Source organism: Pyxicephalus adspersus, chromosome 11 (assembly GCF_032062135.1).
Source record: "Pyxicephalus adspersus chromosome 11, UCB_Pads_2.0, whole genome shotgun sequence".
Taxonomy (NCBI): Eukaryota; Metazoa; Chordata; class Amphibia; order Anura; family Pyxicephalidae; genus Pyxicephalus; species Pyxicephalus adspersus.
Genome location: NC_092868.1, coordinates 16,169,648 through 16,190,111, shown reverse-complemented (window position 1 = coordinate 16,190,111; position 20,464 = coordinate 16,169,648). Strand labels below are relative to the sequence as shown.

General features: G+C 36.5%; 1 protein-coding gene across 1 annotated transcript in view; it reads right to left on the bottom strand.

Annotated features, from left to right (window-relative positions):
• Positions 1 to 1,734: 1,734 nt before the first annotated feature.
• SLC17A7 (solute carrier family 17 member 7) overlaps positions 1,735 to 20,464 on the bottom strand; it is a 57,913-nt gene continuing 39,183 nt past the window's right edge. The window contains exons 4-12 of the mRNA XM_072426879.1: positions 14,784 to 14,898; positions 13,544 to 13,631; positions 11,180 to 11,266; positions 10,063 to 10,205; positions 8,629 to 8,778; positions 7,444 to 7,576; positions 6,802 to 6,912; positions 5,316 to 5,443; positions 1,735 to 3,527 (exon numbers count right to left, since the gene is read on the bottom strand). Coding sequence (XP_072282980.1) covers positions 3,183 to 3,527; positions 5,316 to 5,443; positions 6,802 to 6,912; positions 7,444 to 7,576; positions 8,629 to 8,778; positions 10,063 to 10,205; positions 11,180 to 11,266; positions 13,544 to 13,631; positions 14,784 to 14,898 — 1,300 coding nt within the window. The 3' untranslated portion in view covers positions 1,735 to 3,182. The remainder of the gene's footprint in view (positions 3,528 to 5,315; positions 5,444 to 6,801; positions 6,913 to 7,443; positions 7,577 to 8,628; positions 8,779 to 10,062; positions 10,206 to 11,179; positions 11,267 to 13,543; positions 13,632 to 14,783; positions 14,899 to 20,464) is intronic.

The following is a 20,464-nucleotide window of genomic DNA, read 5'->3' as shown; positions in this document are numbered from 1 at the left end:
TACAGCCACCATGGAGCAGCCCAGAGGAACTCTTGAAATCTCTGATAAACATTATAATTAAAACACTGCCTTAATAGACATGATCAGCAATACCAGCCTATATATTTCAGTCATGATATTAGGTTTAAGCACACAAAAAAATATTCATGCCAATGTATACAGTTTTGGCAAATTTGTAAAAACTGCAATGTTTTGTGACTGCTGGTGGTGTGGGATCCCATAAATATTGTTTTTTTTTATTTTGGTTCTTGTATTAAGCAGCGTTCTTTTCTGTTAGTGACAGTGATGGAACCATTTTCAAATTTTTTGGCTCATGACATGATTTGGATTTAGATATATCATAAAAATGATGGTGAAAAGTGAGCGTTTGTAGATTGCTTGTGCATGCACAACCAGTCCTACCCTCCTCTCTAATAACTCCTCTAACTGAACTGTCCTCTGCTCAACTAAGCACAGCTGGTGAAGCAGCAACCAATTAGGAAGTGATTAATGGTGAACGATCCTACCAGTCGTTAATGGGACCTTGAGATAGAAAGCCCAGATGCAGTGACACTAACTGCTTAATTATTGACTTGAGATTGATTGTTTTTCCCTTGGGGCCCCAAGGCACGGGTGCATTGTGCTTTGCCTTGACAAGAGATGTAATATAGTGCTAACATATTCATGAATCTGAATGGAGACCTGAAGCACCATTACTAACACACTGACCAAATTACTAGGCTACTGGTAAAAAGGTATTATTGTAGCCAGGACTGGGAAAATTATTGTAAAGTATTAGTGGTTAGATCCACAACTTACAAGCTTAACTATTGCACTGAAAAAATGTGAAATAAACTGCAAATATACTATGCAAGGGGTAAGGTAGTGATAACATGCAAATCCAAGTAACCCCACGGCAACCAATCCAAAATCAGTTTGCTGCTTGCTTTTGAGTGATATTCCAATATTTGATTGACTAATATGGTATATTGTACATCACTGATCTTTATTAACTATTATTAAAACATTTCTTTAACCCAATTTGTTTTGTTTTGTATATGATATGAAAAGGTTAGAATCTTTTTATAGCTGTCTCAGTTACCAGTGGGGAGATTTTCACTTATTAATATAAAGAAGAGGAGGATACAAACCTTAAAAAAAAATATTTACTATAGACATGGCTCACAAGTAGCTTTATTTTTGAAACTATACCATCAATATTATTGTAGTCGTTGCCTTAGGTAGAATCTGGCACCCTATGGACCCTAATCTGTATCCTTTGATTTTGCTTCATATATGTATAGAAGAAAAATGCTTGATTTAGCTTGATGCAGTGTGGTACCTTGTCATCACAATCAGGCAATCAATTGTCCATGCGACATTCTACGTGTGCTCATCACATTGTGCAATTTTTTGTTCCACTTGTGGTGCCCCTGGTGTTAATAATATCCAATATACTCTGAATGCTTGTTCAAAACAGCAAACTAGATTGATTACTGGTTCATGTTATTGAACTACATGCAGCCTTTCCCTTACATACTGGAGCACAGGAGGTAGAATGTTATTTAATAAAAGGCTGTAGGTCTAAACTATTGAATACTCAATTTACATTGCATTTAAAATTCTTCAAACTGTGTAGTCTTACAGAAAAATATATGGTGTACAGTGTGGTATGGGCTACTAATAGTAAATTTATCCAACTTGTTTAATCATGCTGACCAAGTTAAAAGAAAGCAAAAAAAAAGAATCATCACATTGTGAATTGGAATATATTTTATTATGCACAGTTACTGCACATATTAAAGTAAATTTAACTTCAAGACCATTACCCATCCTAGAGAACTTATCCTTGTTCAGTCCCAGTTTTTCTCCCCTCCAATGTAAGCTTTATCTATACAATGTACTGGGTTTGCCTGATGACAATTAAAAATATGTCAACAGCAAGGTCTCTCTATTGCCCAAATACATTAGCAGCAGAGGACAAATGCTGGGTCTATGAACCTGGGAGCCTACAGGACATTACAGGTTGACAGCTGTCTTCTTTGGATAAGGTCAGAAAAGTCCAGAAAGGGCTTTGGCATGAGAGTTCAAAATGCTCAGTATGTATTGATAAAGAAATTACTTTTGCTGAGGGCACAATTTACTCCAAGTTTACTGCATGTGCTAAGAGGCCACATATAAGACTGTAAAGTAATGCACTTAATTTCTGGACATAAGGATGCTAGATTGGGCCTTAAAAACAGATGGAAAGTGACCAAAATAACCTAAAAGTCAATTACAAGATGTCTCAATTTTTTGTCATTGTGTTGGTCCAAGGGTAAATGCTGCATGCCATGGATTGACCCACTACTGCCAAGCACACAACAGTACACAAAAAGGTGTCTTTTCAATTACGTCAATCACAAACATAAGCCCCAAGACTCTAAAATAACAACACCCACCAAGTTAGCAAATGGATTTCACTCATCATCCAATGAATGGAATATTTACCCTGGCATCTAACAACTCAGGGAAACTAAAGACATACTAAACAATGGGCCTGTAATGGGTACCATACATAACCATATGTTACTCCTGACAAGGAGACATTTTCTATAGATATATATTAATTTAATTTATTTATTTATATTTTATATATCCTTATCTTTATATAATATTTAATTAAATCTCTTTAGAAAATAAACAGGAGAAACATTATTATTAGAAGTATTTGGGTAGTCCTGGCTTGGTTGGAGAGGTGTGTGCCCATGGAAGTGCCCATGATTTCATTTCTGGTTCATTAACAAGTATAAATAAACAACATTTCACAAGAAAGTATACAATTGTAACTCAGTGTTCAATATTAATGGTAAAACACACTCATCTGTTATTGCTTACACACTTATACAAGTGATGAACATTTTCAAGACACAAGCCTTGTGACAACCTACATAAGCAACAAGCAAATTACTGATACCAGAAACAGAATGGGCCCTTTGACACCACAGGAAAGTTGCAATTTTGAGGAAGGGGGCACTATAGGCACTGCCTTTAACCCTTTATGGTATATAGTAATGTATTAAAACAATAAAAATGAAGCCACATGATCATGTGAAGTGGGGAGACTTGGCAACACCAGTCACCTTTCATTAGATTCTTGCTCACCCATGGTTGAAGTTTAGACATTGCTGTCATTTTAGATAGGCTTTTGTATATATATTTTTTCAAGACAAGTCCCTTTCTGCAGCCGTCCCATATAAATAGGGGTCCTTGCCCTGGTCCTGGATGAACTCCTCCTTTTTCTCCCATTCTGCTGGCCATCCTCCATTGGGGAAATTAGTGCTCTGAGTGGCACCATAGCTGCCATATCCACCACTATAGCCCTGAGGCAAATCTTCACTCTCTTCAGCAAGCTCATCTTCGTGGATGAATCCACATTTTTCTTCAGTGGTTTCCTCTGGCTCGGCCCATGGCTGCTTCTCTCCTGAAGCAAAGATGCCATAGAAAATGACACCACCATAGTGGACAAGAGATGCAATCAGGAAGACATATTGCCACTCTTCTCGAGTCTGCAATGAACGCGAAGAGTATAATGAAGTTAGAATTATTAAAACGAATATTACATAGAGTACGTATAGCTATAGTCTTGATAATTACTAGAAATGATGTCCATTTCAGTTATACAGAGTTTTTTTATGTGTACATAAGTGTACATATTCACAAAATGTGCCCATTAAATACATGTTACATTTCTCAAATAAATCCTGGTAATGAATAGTAGTCCAAATTATGCAATCTATACCAAAATGTATAATGTATAGTGGCCCATTACAGAAAACATTTACAGCAGCATGCAATGGTGTGTAAATAGTCAGTAGTGTGTAACTACAGAGTACAATGCTGTGGACTAGATTATGTAGTGTGCAACATAATGTATAGAAAATAGGGAAAGCTCCCTGAAGGGAAATCCTTCTCCTCCTGCATACGGAGGAAGAAAATTTCACTTCAGGGGCGTTCCCTGGTGGTGGGTGGAGCCACTGGGGCGGGACTCAATGGTGTGTACATAGTCAGTAGTGTGTAACTACAGAGTACAATGCTGTGGACTAGATTATGTAGTGTGCAACATAATGTATAGAAAATAGTATACTGGATTATATTATGAAAGAGTGCAGTGGCAAAGAATATGCAATGTAAACTATGTTGCAAAGAATGCAAGAGTTGGAATATGTAATGCATAGCATGTTGCAAATCCTGTGGCAGTATTGATTATGTAACATTCATGCCAACATGTGACATAAAGCAGGGGTATGTGACATAAAGCATAGTATACAAAAGTGTAGCATCAAGGGATATAGAGTTGAGCACTACCCTGACAGAAGTCCCTAGGTATACTCATGACTGGTGGTCAATATAAATTACCCTGCAGTTATAGTGTATTTAAATATTTGTGTTACGTTGGTGGTTAGCATGTATTCTCTTTGTCACTTTGGGGATTTAAATTCCTGCATTTAAGTAGTAGTCAATGCAAATGCCCCTGGTATAGTAGTGTTCAATGTAAATGCATCTGTAATATTATTGACCAATATATATGACGCCCCCTTCCCTCCTGCCAAAATTGATAGCCAGTGTAAATGCACCTCTAAATATTTTAATTATTAAGACCCAGTGAATGAGAGCGAGTTTTTTCACAACACCATTCTTGCTTACTAGATCTTTCAAAAATTCTAGCAAGTTGCATGGGCAGGCACAAATGACAGATTTCAGCTAAAAGGGCTGTCCATTCACCATGTTGCCATAGCTAACATAGTTAGTAAAAAGTTATTTTAATGGCAAACTGAGAACTGTGGGCATCCAGACCAATATTAGAACTATACAGTTACTGTTGGTCTGTAGCTTTATTGTTGTGCCAATGCAGACTTAACCAAGTAGAGCTAAAGAAACAAGACCAGCTTCTTTATTACCACTACCAATATAAGGGGCACTTTTCCACTGGCCACCACTGTAAGGAGGTTTTAGAACACCCTGTTACCAATGGCTTCATGATCTAAAATGGTCAATTGGGCATAGACATGTAGACTAGTAGTTCTTGTCTACAAAGCAGACCTGAAAGTATCTAGTTTTGCTGTCAATTTGAAGTAATCCAGAAAATGAGAGAAGAGGGCAGAAAACACTTGCCTCTTTTTACAGGTTTTAATTTATTTACCATTAAATTCTATATGTTTTTTTTTTTTTTTTGTGACAATGTAAACTGTACTTTTTTTTAACTAATCACTAATCATTCAGTGGTTGGCTTTGCCTTTCTTTGAAAGTTATACAATATTAGAGTAGCTATGCATCTGGTAGTTACATCTCCATACCTTGTGTTTAGTCATGGCTCCTACAATGAGGGGGCAAACCATTCCTGACAGAGTACCAACACCATTGGAAATACCCATCAGAATACTGGCATAACGAGGTGCAATGTCCAAATGATTCACATTAAAACCTAAATGGTACAATAAGGAAAAACATAAAATATTGTATATTCAAAGGATGCTATTCATTACATTGCAACTACTCAAAAAAATTTTGCAATAAAAACTTGATTTAAAAGTATGTTATTATTGTCTTTTGCAGTATGTTAGATATAGATTTGCCTAAAGCAGGGGTCAGCAAACTCCGGCCATTAGGTCAGATACGGCCTAGCCGGTAGTTTGTGCTAGCCTAACGCCACCTGGCCGATCCGGCCTAATGCTGGCCGGCAACCCGCGGCTCCAGCCGCATCGGCCAGGGACATTAGGAGCTGCCGCAGCCACCGGAGCTCCGGTGCCACCTCCTTGCTGTTGCTCCCCTATTTACCATGGCGGCCGATGTTGATCCTGCTGCCAGCGCAGTAAATAGGGAAAGCTCCCTAAAGGGAAATCCTTCTCCTCCACAATGCATACAGAGGAGAGGAATTTCACTTCCGGGGGCGTTCCTTGGTGGTCGGCGGAGCCATTAGGGCGGGACTCACAGTTCGGCCTTGTGTGCTCTTGCCCACCCCTGAAATGGGCTAGTGGTCATCAAAGCTTGCTGACCCCTGGCCTAAAGGAAATCAAGTTTGTGCTGCAGAAAAAAAAAATAGGATATAAGTTCAGCTTTGTTACAAAAGCCTCCTGCCCACTTTCTAACTCCTTCTAATGCATTTACCTTTCCTTCTGTAGGTACAAAGTTACACCAACCCCTCCCGTGCCCCACTGTCTGCAGGCTGGCCAATAAAATTCCAGAAACTTGAACAGAATCTACTCTTCTTGAGGAAGTTTATTCAATGTGTATGGAATGTTAGTGCACAGCTTTCTTCAATATTTTCACTGGCTACTTAGCAACCCCAAAGTATTTCAGACTCATATCAATGCTTTGTTTTTTTCTTTAAATATTTCTTTTTCTTTATTCTTCTTACCAAAATATACCTTGGATGAATTCTAAAGGTTCACTTTTGTTCTATAAAACCACAACAATTCATTGGAAAATGCCTCTGGATTGCCTTGAACTGCCTTGAGGTGTTTATTGCATAATTTGCATATTGATAGTGTGATAAAAATTTGTAGCTAAAATTGCCTTCTTTTTTTATGTCTTTGACTTTGGGTGAAATAGAAAGGTGTCTGAACCTTACTACATTTGTTTTTTTATGTTTCATTTTTTCCAGCTGTTCTTTTAGTAAGGACCTTAAACCCTAGCAACATTAATAATCCATGTAATTCAAGCAGGGGCGTCTAAACGTTTGTACATTATACTTTTTTTCCAGTTGTTCTTCTACTGCAGTATCTCAAAATATGAAATTGATTATACATTATTTTTGGTAATTATACAAGGTTAGTCACTCACCTGATATAGCAAATCCACTGAAGCCAACAGCTAGAACAAGGAAAGAGATGGCTACACCTCTGGAGTGTGAATAACCCACAACTAAAAGAAGTGTGGCCTCCATACCAAAACCTTTGAAAAATGCATAAAAAGATATTATATAGAAAGATTACCAGTTATCATTGCTACTTTCAACATTCTGTTCCCAAGACTAGGCTTAGAAAGGTTATTAATAGATTTGTAATTGAAACCTCATTTAAAGAATATCTGCCAAATGTTTACATATGTAACTCTATTTTTTGTAACCTAAACCCCAGATTTATAAAAATAGTTGTGACTCCACTCGGGTTTGCATAAGCCAAAACTCTAGTTCAACAAACTATATAATGATCTTTGCAAAATGTTTTCCCAAACTTAGACAACATTCATAGACATGTTGTAGCTAATCCTTATATTTGTGATTTTGATTTCCAAACATCATGAAAATGTACATGCTTACTATTTTAGTTTTTCACTATCTTTAAGTCTGCTAGTTAAGGATACAGTCTTAAAATGATTGGCCTTGCCAACAAAATGCCTGCTATGTCCCAAACCATAAAGTTTTGTGCCAAGTACACTATGTAGTGCCCAATTTCACTCAACTGTTTTATCAAGAATACATACCTCCGCAGTTCATCATTTTACGGACATTAGTAGTAGACATTATCCTTTTAGTACGTAGAAAGTCAGCTATTTGCCCTCCAATGGGTACAATGATTGTCATTACCAAGTGGGGTAGTGCAGAGAGAAGACCAACCTGTGGGACGAACAGGAAACAAAAAATGATGTAAGAATGAGATAATGCTTTATGATAAGTTTAATGCAATGTTGCTTGTCTGCTTATTTTATAATGTATATACCTTTAATTTTAACCATACCCAGTTCTTTAGGCTGGTTTGTCATAAACACAATACAGGCTAAGTACATCTCAGTAATAAACCCTAATTAGACCTAATACTCTTTTTTTTGTGTAGTTAGTTTTTAGGCTGTGGAGCCAGCCAAGAACTTCAGCAGCATCATGGTCACATTCAGAGTAGACAGTCTACCACATATATCAGATGAGGATAGAAACCACCGCAATACCCATATATTGACAGACCAATATAAGTATCATATAAGTATCATTAAAGCTGTACAACTGTCATCATATCATTATTTTTGGATTACAAAATGGCTGCAAATTGACCAAGGACTTCCTTGTAGGTTTCTAAAGAAACTGTCTTATGATCATTATAAACATTGTATTTTTTCAGTCTATATGACCCACCAGGGTTCAGGGTGATCCATCCTGCAGTATATCCGGCGAAAAGAACTGTTAACAGCAAAGACATCATAAAGGAGCCTTAAAATAGGCTGTCTGAGATCACATGATTGAAAATAGGTTGGGTTTAGTTAAGGCTTACTGAATTATTTTTTTTTTGCTTTGTCAGCGATTATATTATTTCTGATTGATATGATGTGAGTGCGTTATTATATGGAAAACATAGTTCGCAGACATTGGCCTGTGACCATATGTTTACCACAAATGTGAACTTACCCTTTATAGTATATTAGAATTTCTACAAATCAGAATAACACTACCACAAGTTGCATAATGTGGAATGGATTGTATCACTTGCTTACTTTGTCAATAATATCCTTGGCTAACCCTGTTAAACTAGCTTTTAGGCTGTGTTTTATTGCTATAATTGTCTTTACTAAGGTTTTATTCAAAACCACATGACACTAAAATTGTTTATTCACAGAGGCTATTGATCTCAACATGAGTTGGAAAGTTAATAATACAATGCTGCCAGACACAATACATACCTTACTGATCTCAAAGCCAAACACTTCCTCAAAATAGGCTGGCTGGCTAATAAGCAAGAGATAGAATGTCCAACTGCGACAAAAGTTGGCAACGATGATCGCGTATACTGGCATAGAGGTGAAAAACTTTCGCCAAGGTGCCTTAAATTTCTGCAACAACATTATTGCATATGTAACGTTTTAGAAACTTAGTTTAAATACATACTCCAATGACATATATATTTACGTTTTAACTGGACGTACAGTATACTCTGCCAACATTAACACATACAAAACTATAGCTGATTCAGGTGATAATAACTCAGAGGTTCTGCATGAAAGTCCAAGAAAGCAGAAGATACACATATTCACTAAGGCATCTCTACCCATATGACATTTGTACCCACAGACTAAAAGAATTTCTATAGCTTTTGATAATTCCTATGTCTTTTTAACACATTGATTCAGCATGAGAAACTCATGGGATTCAAATATACAGAAAAGGTTAAATGGTAAGGACTTATAGACAAGTATGTTTGACTATCATGATGTGTAATGACAGGAGTGTGAGTAACAATATATACAAAAATGAAGCTAATTCTGATAATAGAGGGTCACAGTTCTAATGGGGAATTTTAAGATGCAGAGGAATAGGAAAGAATAAAAGTTGCCTCCGCTTCCTTTATGATACTACTTCAACCTAAGGTAGTATCCGAGCTGGTGTCAGAAAGCCTGTTTAAAGTTCGGAGCTGAACCTTTTCCTGTTTACCTGCTGCGGATCCTGGTTGTCTCTCCTGACTAGAGCTTGCTTCTGCTCATCTGTCTCTAACCCAGTGGGCCTGATTTATTAAAGCTTTCCAAGACTGGAGAGATAGACTTTCATCAGTGATCTTGGTTGATCCAGCAAACCTGGAATGGATCTGGTCCAGGATTGAAAATATTTGCTAACAAATAGCAAAATACTTTTAGGAAATCTATTCCAGGTTTGTTGGATCACCCAGGTTCACTGATGAAAGTGTATTCTCACCAGCCACTGCTCTACTTGTCGGTTTCCTGTTTGCCTGTTTGGCTCACATTACCTGTCCAGCACTGTTGACATGTGCCAATCCATTCCTGGCACTCCTTGGATCTGAGAACTTGCAGCCTAGAGGTGCAAGGCGGGACCTCTTGTCACTTTGCTCTTCAGCCAGATAAGTAATAATCACAAAATGGATTTTTATTATTAGCAGTACCACAGTGTAGTACAGCACAGCCTAATTAGTACAGTTTAATGGAGAGCATAATGTGATATTTGCTTTACGTCATAAATATGCTCCTAGGTGTTTGTAAAAGCTTGCACATAAAAAGAATATGTTCAGAAGGTATTGTCTGCATTTATACTTTCCTACTACTACCCATGGCTAACACATTATAACATTTCCTGGCGACATTACAGAAGAAGAGTATGTCACTCACCGCCAGTGGATTCATGAAACCTGTGCTCTCTCCAATGCTCTCTTCAATGTACCTTTTCTCTTCTTCTGATATTGTGGGATGTTGTGCAGGACTCTCATAGGAGACAAGAATCCAGAACATGTACCAGAAGATGCCAAAGCTTCCTGAGAATTCAAAAATGCTATCTTTTAACATCAATTTACCATGTTTAGAAAAAAAGCTACTTTGATATACCAGTTGTTTTTGTGTCCAGACATACACTTTAAATATTTTGTGAATTCCATTAAGTCCAGGGTGCAGGTTACCATGGGAACCTGTGGTCACAGCTGATTGGAGGCACGTGACTGCAGGCGAAGTCAGATGAACTCTCAATGGGGATTCTCTGAGTTCATCTGAGTTCAGTTCCCATAGTCACTGGGCTGTACTTATCATTGATAGGTACAGCCCAGTAACCATGGGAACCTTTAGTCACAGCTGATTGGAGGCAGGCGGGTGCCTCCAATCAGCTGTGACTGCAGGCAAACTCATATGAACTCTCAATGAAGATTCTCCATTGAGAGTTCATCTGAGTTAAGTACAGCCCAGTGACTGTGGGAACCTGCTGTTACCTGGCTGATTGGAGGCATGCAGGTGAACTCAGATAAACTCTAAATTTGGCGAGAACACAAGGCCATTCTCGCTTACATGTTCTGTAAGTGATAAAGGCCCGATTTGCCACGAGATCGAAATTACAAATTTTGCTCAGTCATCCCTAATAATAAGCATATTAGCTAGAAAAGAGACACGTTGTCCAGTTATACTGCTCTGTTCAAAATTTTATTTATAAGTAAGCCCTTCATGTAAAATAAATCTTTATATATAGTACTGTATATATACACATCTTAATGTGTTGTTAATAAGTCTAATATATACTAAATATTATAAAATACTGAATACCTGGTTTTGCCTGTCTATATGGAAATACTTTAACCCTGTGTCTAAAAGTGTACAAGTTTATTTCTGATGAAAAAAATGTTTCCTATCATGGATGGGACCTAATCCCAAAATATCAATGACTCCTTTGAAACCTATAATTTATGGAACAAAACTTCATATTTTATATATTTCTGGCATTTTGTGTGATGCTGCTGTAACTTACCATAGACGTAGAACACTGAGCTCCATCCAGAATACTGTACTAACACCCCAGCCAAGGGCATGGCCACCACAGCTCCAGCATAGGAACCTAGATCAGCATGAAAATGATAATAATGGTTATTATGAAAACTACTTCTGTTTTACCATCCCTGCCTCCTCAGACTGCTTTTTAGGCCAATAGAGCAATATTGTGTTGTGGTCCATCAGCACTATTTACCATTTATAAAAAAAGCTTTAAAGGGTATCTAAAGCCAATATAATGTTTTGTTTTGTTCTAGATAGAAATCCCTTGTCATGTTCTAACTGCAATAAGTTTGAAAAGATTCAACTTCTAAATAAATTCTAAATTCTATCCAGTGGTGACCATTGTCACTGATAAAAAATGTTATAATGTCACAGGTGACCTCGTATTCTGTAACATTGAGAGGGAACTTTCACCTACTTTGGGGATCTTTCTTTCTTTATCTAAAAAAAGCCAAGTTTGGCTTTATATAAACTAAACATAATAGTTATTTACATAGAAGATAATAACATTATTTCATTCTTAAAACCTTGTATCCCTTGCACAATGGTTCTTGGGAGAGGGAAGAACTCACTCAATCAGTAGCTCAATCTGAGTTTTACAGTTTTGCACAGTTGAATTTGGACACGGTCACAAAACTGAACAGAAAGATTGTTAACCAGTATGCTGCTTTTTTTATTGTCCAATTACAGACTGAAGAAGGTTGGTGACTGAGCTGCATTTTTTACCTGGAGCAGTTGCTGACCTTTATATGTTGGCTAGCAGGGCTGATCATAAGTCTGTCTAAACAGAATTTAAAATCTCTTGGAAATGAAAACAGATCTTATCAATGCATTTCAACTGTGCATTTACCATCTGCCTAGAATTATGCTTTATTAGCTGTAAGTGTGGCATTGTTACACTGACATAGACTTAGTAATAATGAGTACTATTCAACTGATTATTGAAACAGTTGTTTCAAAAATTTTACTGTCTGAAAAGAGGACTTTGCCAACCATTGCCATCCAAATTGCCTAAGCAATGCTGTTATTTCTGTGACAATTCCCATAATCTTTTTTTTTGCCGTGTACATGGCACTGGCATAGCAAAAATGCAGCCTTCTAATACTCATTGTTCATGCCCAAGGCCACATACAGCCAGCCATCAGTCACAAAGATGGATATTTCCAATGAGAGTTTAAAAAAAAACTGCCAGCAAGGATCTATTTATGGAAATTAATGTGTCATAAAAACTGATTACAGCATTGCTTAATAAAGCTCCATCGAAATCTATTTTACCTTATGCAACATTAATGAGTAAAAAAAACACTAAAATATTCAGCAGAGTTTGTATGGACAATAAACACAGGAAGTAACCAGAATCGAATTTATAGATTTTTCTTAGATCCATAAATGAACTGGCAATTGTAACATTATCAAAATACAGTAAATGCTTAGCCTGGCTATTGACTTTGTATAAATCTCACTCTAAATGTTTTATTTATTTTCTGTCAATTTTGTAAGAGCCATAAAAGAGGATCAGGAAATTAATTTTTAATGTATCATGTGACCAATTTGTTTCTCAAAAACAGATGACTTATGTGTCATTAGTCTACTAAGAAATAAGTGTGCACAAAAAGGTTACAATTTGTATTTTCCAATCAGTTTACATGCATTATTAATGCAGCAATGAGGAGCCTGTCCATTTTTAGAAGACAACCTTACCTATGATTTGAGCTGGAATCAGACATTAGGGCTGCCTAAATGTCAATCAAGGACAATTAATGTCTGATTCAGTAAAAAAAAAAAATAAACTGCATAATCTTTTCATTTCACACTTTTAAGGTTAAAGTTAAGGTTAAACTTTGTAAGTGGTATTGTGTTTAAATCCATATTTCTAATTATAATTTACAATTATATCTATATACTCATAGGGTACACCATATTTGTTTTCTTCCCAATTTTGCAGTGTGTCATAATGTTTGTGCTTTTTTGCTTCTTCTTGTAATGCAAGTAAATTATTTAGCTGAATCAACTAAAACAACTCAGTGGCTGATAATTTAACTTACAGTTGTTACAAGTAGGCAGAATAATTGCATAGAGATAGTGGGAGCTGCATCTAGTGGCTCATCTACAAAACTCACTTTAATACAATAATTATAAATATAGAAGATAAAGCTTTTGAAAATGTTAAAGTTACTTTTTACTAATAATTTAGAATGCATCTTTCATGCTAACAGTTTTGGATGGGATTTTTAATACAATACCCTAAAATGATTGTTCAACATTTCACTCACTAGAACTTTCTAGAAAATGTGTTGTAGAATTTAACATGCAGAGTGTAAATTGTATTGAATGACATTACCACAGAAAGCTGTTGTGGCCAGCCTACTGCGCTCCAGTGGAGGTGCCCATTTGCTCCAGATTCCATGGCATGCTGGGTATGTCACTCCCTAATTGCAACAACAGATTGTTAACCCATTTTTTCATACGTGCACATATACAACTGTATTTAATTCATATATTAGCTTTACAAAATGTCATGTTGATTTTTAGTTTACTAAGACCGAGTGATTTTACTAAAAAAGGGTGGTAGGTGGTTCAAGTGCAAAGCTTGCCAAGTAAGTCATGTTGAAAGCAATGTAAATGATATACAACACTGTAGTATACTATACTGCAGTTAAAGTATGCAATCTTTGTAGTGTACTGTATACTAATGTACATTTGGGAAAAATTAAAATCATATTTTTCAGCAACAAAAGAGAAGTTAAGTATTTATTTAACCTATAATCTGTAATCAGTGACACAGTGGAAAAATTTATTTGTAAAATATTTTATTTGAATAATACTAGTACAATTCCTGAGAAGACAGACATATACTGTTTTGTAACGGAAATCTGTTTTGGCACCTTACCTAGACCTTCATGGGCCTGATCTATTAAAGCTCTCCAAGGCTGGAGAAGATACACTTTCATCAGTGAAGCTGTGTAATCCAGCAAACCTGGAATGGATCTGCTCTTGAATTAAAAACAAATAGCAAATGAATTTTAAGAAATCCATTCCAGGTTTGTTGGATCACCCAGCTTCACTGATGAATGTGTATTACTCCAGCCTGGGAGAGCTTTAATAAATAAGTACTTATATGCGGTGCTTTTTATAGTGCTGTGCCCCAGATTTAGTGCTGTTTTCAGCAGGTGAGCAATGACAGCATCCACTGCTAGATAGGGTCTATGAAAAGTAACAGATACCTTTACCATTTACCTTTTCTGAGTATTTAAATATTCTGTTTACTAATAAAATAATGTATAAATGTGTCTCACAAACTGTCAATAGTTGGAGATGTCTATTGCTTTGTCAACTCCTAATGGTACTTCAGAATTAGCAAAATAAGAGAGGGGGGTTCATGAATATCTTTAGAGAGGAGCTGTTGCACAGAAAAACTAATAACTTTCCTTGTTACAAATGCAAATGGAAACTTGATTTGTTTAAAGGTCAAAAGTCTTCTTTTTGCCCCAGCATTGATTTATTAAATCCACTGTAATGTACAGGATCTTCGAAAGGTTGCTTGTAGAAAAATCTTAGGAGCAGACCATGCAAAGGCTTACCTCTACTAATCCCTGAAGGATCCTGACAAAGATGACACAACCATAGTGAACCCTGGCTGCTGACGGGATTAACATGTTTAATGTTGATGTAGCAACTATAGCAAATCCAAACACTCTGCAATGTAAAGACAAATACAGTAATATATATATATATATATTGATATGCACAAATCAGGTGGAATTTTTTGAATTTCACATTTACATTTATTCATTTTTGTTATATGTCACTTTTTTATTGAATACATTTTTAAACAGAGATAAAAAAAAAATAAAACTACAGTGCACTGTTCTATATGTACTGTGCAGTGTGCCAAATAAATAGCTGCCAGGAGCCAGGAATTTTTTTTGGCCAAAGAGACCTTCATGTCTCAAGTAAAAAAAAGTATTGTGCCATATAGTGTTTGCTCAGGCACTGCTGATAGCACTTTTTTGAGTGGTGTCATTCCCTTGTATTTACATCTTTCATGTCAAGGGTATTGAGATTTGTAATCGACAGGCATTTTTTTTTCCAAACCAAAAAAGGTAAATCTACTAAAAATTTTAAACAGAAACTAGAGCTCTTTATGCTGAAAATACAGAATATTCAAATGTAATATTTTCTATTTACCTAATCAAATATTTTATTTATTTGCCCTAAACACAAAAATTCAAATCTTCTTTGCAAATCTACAGAAAGATGCAACAGTATCCATCCTTATGGACACAATGCATTGTTTCAGATTCTCTACTGCCTTTTCCTTTGTTGTTTCCCAAGAAGCAGAAAAGATTTGAGAGGAAGGAATAGCCACTATTACACTTTATGTTCAAGGTTAGGACCTGGTTTATTTTGCTGTCCCTCACAGAGCTATCTGACTAACAAGGAAGGTCGGTCTACAACCTGCTAAATGAAGTGTTGAATGCCCTGTGAACTGTAAATGAGCTTGTAAGTAGAAAGATGAGAAAATTGCTGTAAAATACAGCAGAGTGGAGATTTATTGATTTGACTGGGTTTTCATTCTACTGTCGACTCATTAACACACTGCTGTTAAATTGGCTGAGAAAGATCTAGGAAAGAATCCTGAAAATGTAATTAAAATCCATCAATTGTGCTCTTGGCTTGGCACTACATGTGGCATGTAAAGAAGTGCATAACTACACAGCATGTCTCATTAACTTGTGCCTTCGAGCCAATATATGAACAAACCCACACCTAGCGTGAGCCCCATTCTGTAGAGTCCTTCCTTACAATTTCTAGCTGCAAGGCTAAAAGCTATATTTGGCTTTAAGTATTATTAAATGAAATCCTACATACATGAGGACACTGCTTGAATTGAATATCAGCAGTATTCAATCTAGAATTATAGGATTTTGCACTGTCATGGATCAGATAAAAGCATAGGCTAATGCTTTGCTGCAACTGAGAACTAGTTACAAAAATACCTCAATTTCCTGCAAGTATTTTTTTAAACTTACAGTATCATGCTTGAGAAACAACATCCATACACTCATCATCTATTGTATGGAAGCTGGCTTTTGATAGGTCTGGTAATCAGAGATACCTGGAAATAAAGGATTTTAGGTGTTGAAAGAAATGATGCCTATAGTGTACTTGTTGGGTCATTCCCCCTATATACCTCATTTTTTACCTGACTTTATATAATGCCCAATTTTGGTTTGCAGTATTTAATGCAACAGGTGTTAGTGGTATACCCCAGGGTTCAGTGTTGGGACCTTTACTGTTTAACATCTTTATAAATGATATAGAGTTTCGGAGTAAAAGTTCCATTTCTGTGTTTGCAGATGACACCAAACTATGTAATCGAATTAAGTCCATACAGGATGTTTATAATCTACAAGCAGGCCTGGATGTACTGTTTGATTGAGTAGCCAAGTGGCAAATGACATTTCCGCATGCCTCATAGAATCCGGAAGGAATTTTTTTCCCGTGTTAATGCAAATTGTACCAGGGTTTTTTTTTTGCCTTCCTCTCGACCAACTATGTCTTATAGGGTTTTATATCTGGGACGTTTGTTTCCCTAGTGGTTGAACTTGATAGACATGTCTTTTTTCAACCTAACCTACTATGTAACTATGTAAGGTGTCAGCAATGAAAACTTTGCCTTTACCTCCTGATACAATACCAGGGCTTGTTCAGATTGACAGTTTCTGCAATAACAGCTTCATAAGCATGGCCATATGCTGGATGTTGCAAGCAGCACCTGGGTTATGGAGGAGCAGTTGGGGGCATTTTTCAAACACCCTGTAAAATCCCATCACAACATTTGGAGGGAGGCTGCAGTTGCAGATAATCAGTGTCTGCCAGGCTAACCAGCAAGCCTTAAATGTGGTGGGAAATTAGGATTTCTATTACTTTCTGTACCAGAGACTATGGCCAGAAGGAAAAATAGAGAACTTGAATCCCCCATTGAGGACAGACACCAACAAAACTCAGATGGGATTGTAACACTTTCATTCACTTCATTCACTTTTATTTGGTCCAATCAAAGGAACATTTTAGCTTTATCATAGTTTTAAAGTTGGTTTCATAGCAATTATAACACCTTTCTTTCCTGTTAGGTTAGGTTCCTGCAAATCTAAACCTAATTAGGATGTAATATATTGCAGTTTATTGGTCTTTTGATGCAGTAACCTTTTTCCTTTAGTTTATTCTGGCCATCCTGGCAGTAACATACTTCTTGTCCCAGAATGACTCTCACTCACTATACTGTATTTGAGATAGAGCAGTGTCAGCTAAGGGCCAGAAGTGTTTTAGGACTTCAGAGCACCCCCTATCTTCATTGAAGTTGCATGGGATATGATTTATAGGCCATTGAGTACTGGGAATCATTATAACTAATAGCAGTCAGCACAGGCAGAGAGAAGTGGTTTAAGGCATTCTGTAGGGATGAATATTTTTTTTTACTAAATTTTTATTAATACACTTTAATGGTAAGTTCAACAGACTAAAAAGAAGCAAAAAAGAGAAGTTAATTGTTAAAGTTTACATATAGTTGACTTAAAAATGAATACATGTATTTTGAAAATATCTTATAGTATGTTCTTTTCACTTTGGAAGGAAGAAATATTTGTCTTTTTTAATTAATCATTCAACAAATATATCAATAAATATAATGTTCTATACCCAGGCTCCATAAAAGTGGTATTGGCCCCTTTACCAGAACAAACTACTTTTAGACCTTTAGCATTACTTCCCTGACGCTTACACTCAATTTTTGACCGCTACCTCAAAATTTCTTTGGTTAAAATATTTTAGAATATGTTTGTGAGTTTTCTTCTATGAACAGCCAGTTTCCAGTCCCCTACAACATTTCAACTGGGTTGTAATCAGGGATTTGACCGGCATAGTCCATAACCCTCCATTATTTCTTTTAGAGCCAATCCTTGGTAAAGTGGCAAGTGTGTTTCATTATTTACTGTGTTAAAGTTTTTAGTTTTTGTTTTAACTTCTACTTTAGAACAGATAATCCCACATATGTATCAAGCACACTTTGATGTTCTACATATATAGCTGATTGCTATATAGTTGCTCATATCCTGAAGTAGCAAAGCTGCCCCAAATCATAATATTTTCATCACTATAGATGAAAAAAATATATGGCTTACTATTTAATTATTGTGTATAATTCTTAGATCCCAACAAAATCCTGAAAAAACAGCTGTTCTCTGCAAAACACGTTGAATGTGATAAAGAATGTACAATGTTGAAATCATGTTGAATGTTTCTTAAGGTTTTTTTAATTCATTCATAAAATGTATGATGGTTTATTTTTAAACTCATAGTTAACCTGTTGATGCCTAAAAAGTCCCATATATTGTTTTTCCGTCTATACTGAGTTTTTTAAGGGGATGTGACATCTAGTTTGACTATATTGCTGGAGAAAATTACAAACAATGGATGTTTCCATCATGTTTCAAAGTTGGTATGGGATTCTTCTCCTGAAATGCTGTCCTACTATTACTTAATTACTATAAATTTTTCCTACTCAGCATATTGTTTCAGAAGGTCTAGTCTTTGCCCATGTGTTCCACAGCAAATTGTATTCTTGCTTTAGTGCCTTTTCCCTAGCACACTTTTTGTGCAATTTTAATTGGTACACTCTACTTCTAATTCTACGTGGATGCACTTTGACACCAACGGTAGCAAGCGTTACATGCAGATGTAACATTTTATGTTCCCTACAGAGTTATTTTGTTACCTGCAGTGTAATTTTGGGGTTTCTGGAGACTTTTTTGAGAACTGACAAATTTGAAGTCATTAAAAATCTCACTAGTAGATTATACTTATATTATTATAATACACTTGTAGAATATTTCTTACTGTGCAATGATTTGAGTTTAAACAGTTTGATGATCTTTTTAAATCACTTGCAAGACTCAAAGACATCCACTTTTTTCTAAAAGCTTTGCCGAGCTCTTTTGATCCTGGCATGATGGCATCTCGCATATCAATAGCAAATACAGCCCTAAGTAATTTAAGATTTAGGAAAAGACAGGCTCTACCAGAATACTGCCTAAAGTGTTCATCAATGTATTTTTGTTGATTTAGGTTATGAGACAATTTGGAGAACTGCAGCTGCCATAACAACATCAGGGTTCATTGACCCTAAGAATCTACACGATGCACCTACTTCCATGTTCTTCAGGAACTGAGAGAAAACTTCATTGAAATAGAACGGATACTTAGGACACTGGGTCCCAAAAGCTAAGACCCACACGACCTTGAGATGTGATATGTCTCATTTATTCCTACTAACTCAAAGAATCAATAATGTAGGAAGCTGGTATTTGTTTTTGTTATCTCATTGGTATTGATGTAGTTATTATTACTTAATGGTTTACACCTAATATTCTCACCCAAAGTTTTATAAGATTACCCCCGTTGGATTCTTCAATCTCTAAGGTTTTGTATGAAAATGATTGTTAGTTAACTGGCCCATACAGCCATCGATAGCTTGATCACCTATTATTAGCATATATCATTGCTTGCCCGGCCCAGGGTGGTAAGAACCCTGCTTCAACTACCCGAGCCACTCTTTCTAAAGGAAATCACGCAGGCAATCTGCACTTACACTGTTTTGTATTGTTTGTATATGTTCTTTATTGTTTTTGTATTGTTCTTTACAGCCTCCCATACCCCTGAGGCTAGTTGCCCTGGGAGTGATGTGTTAACATACTCTCCCTAGCTTTCAAGTTTGTGTATTTGTCCCTCCTACCTCTGATCACAAACTTTCCTAACTAATTCCCGCCATCCCCCCAGAGTCTTAACTAATTGGAATGGGTTTACTGAAAATAGTTTCCTACAGTGTCAAGGAGCTAAAAACCCCCGAAAAGTGATCTATGCTATTGGCAGATCTACATAGACAACGGTCGCAGGTTGCCTTTATTCAAGAGACACATTTCTGTAGGGACTCATGAATAGAAAATTTCCTACTGCTTATCACAGTTGCACTGAAAATTCTAAGTCCAAAGGTGTCAGCGTCTTGGTGGTATCTCCAGCCACTTGGCAAATCAGGGAACAGTTGTGCTGGGGTCTAGCGGGGGTCTAGCGGGGGTTGCCTGGTTATCTTTGCCACTGTCTACCTTCCCAACACGTCAGGCTACCTTCCTAGATCGGATACCAGAAACATTGGAATCTTTCTGGGAAGGTGCACTAACATGGGTGGGGATTTTAACTTCACAAC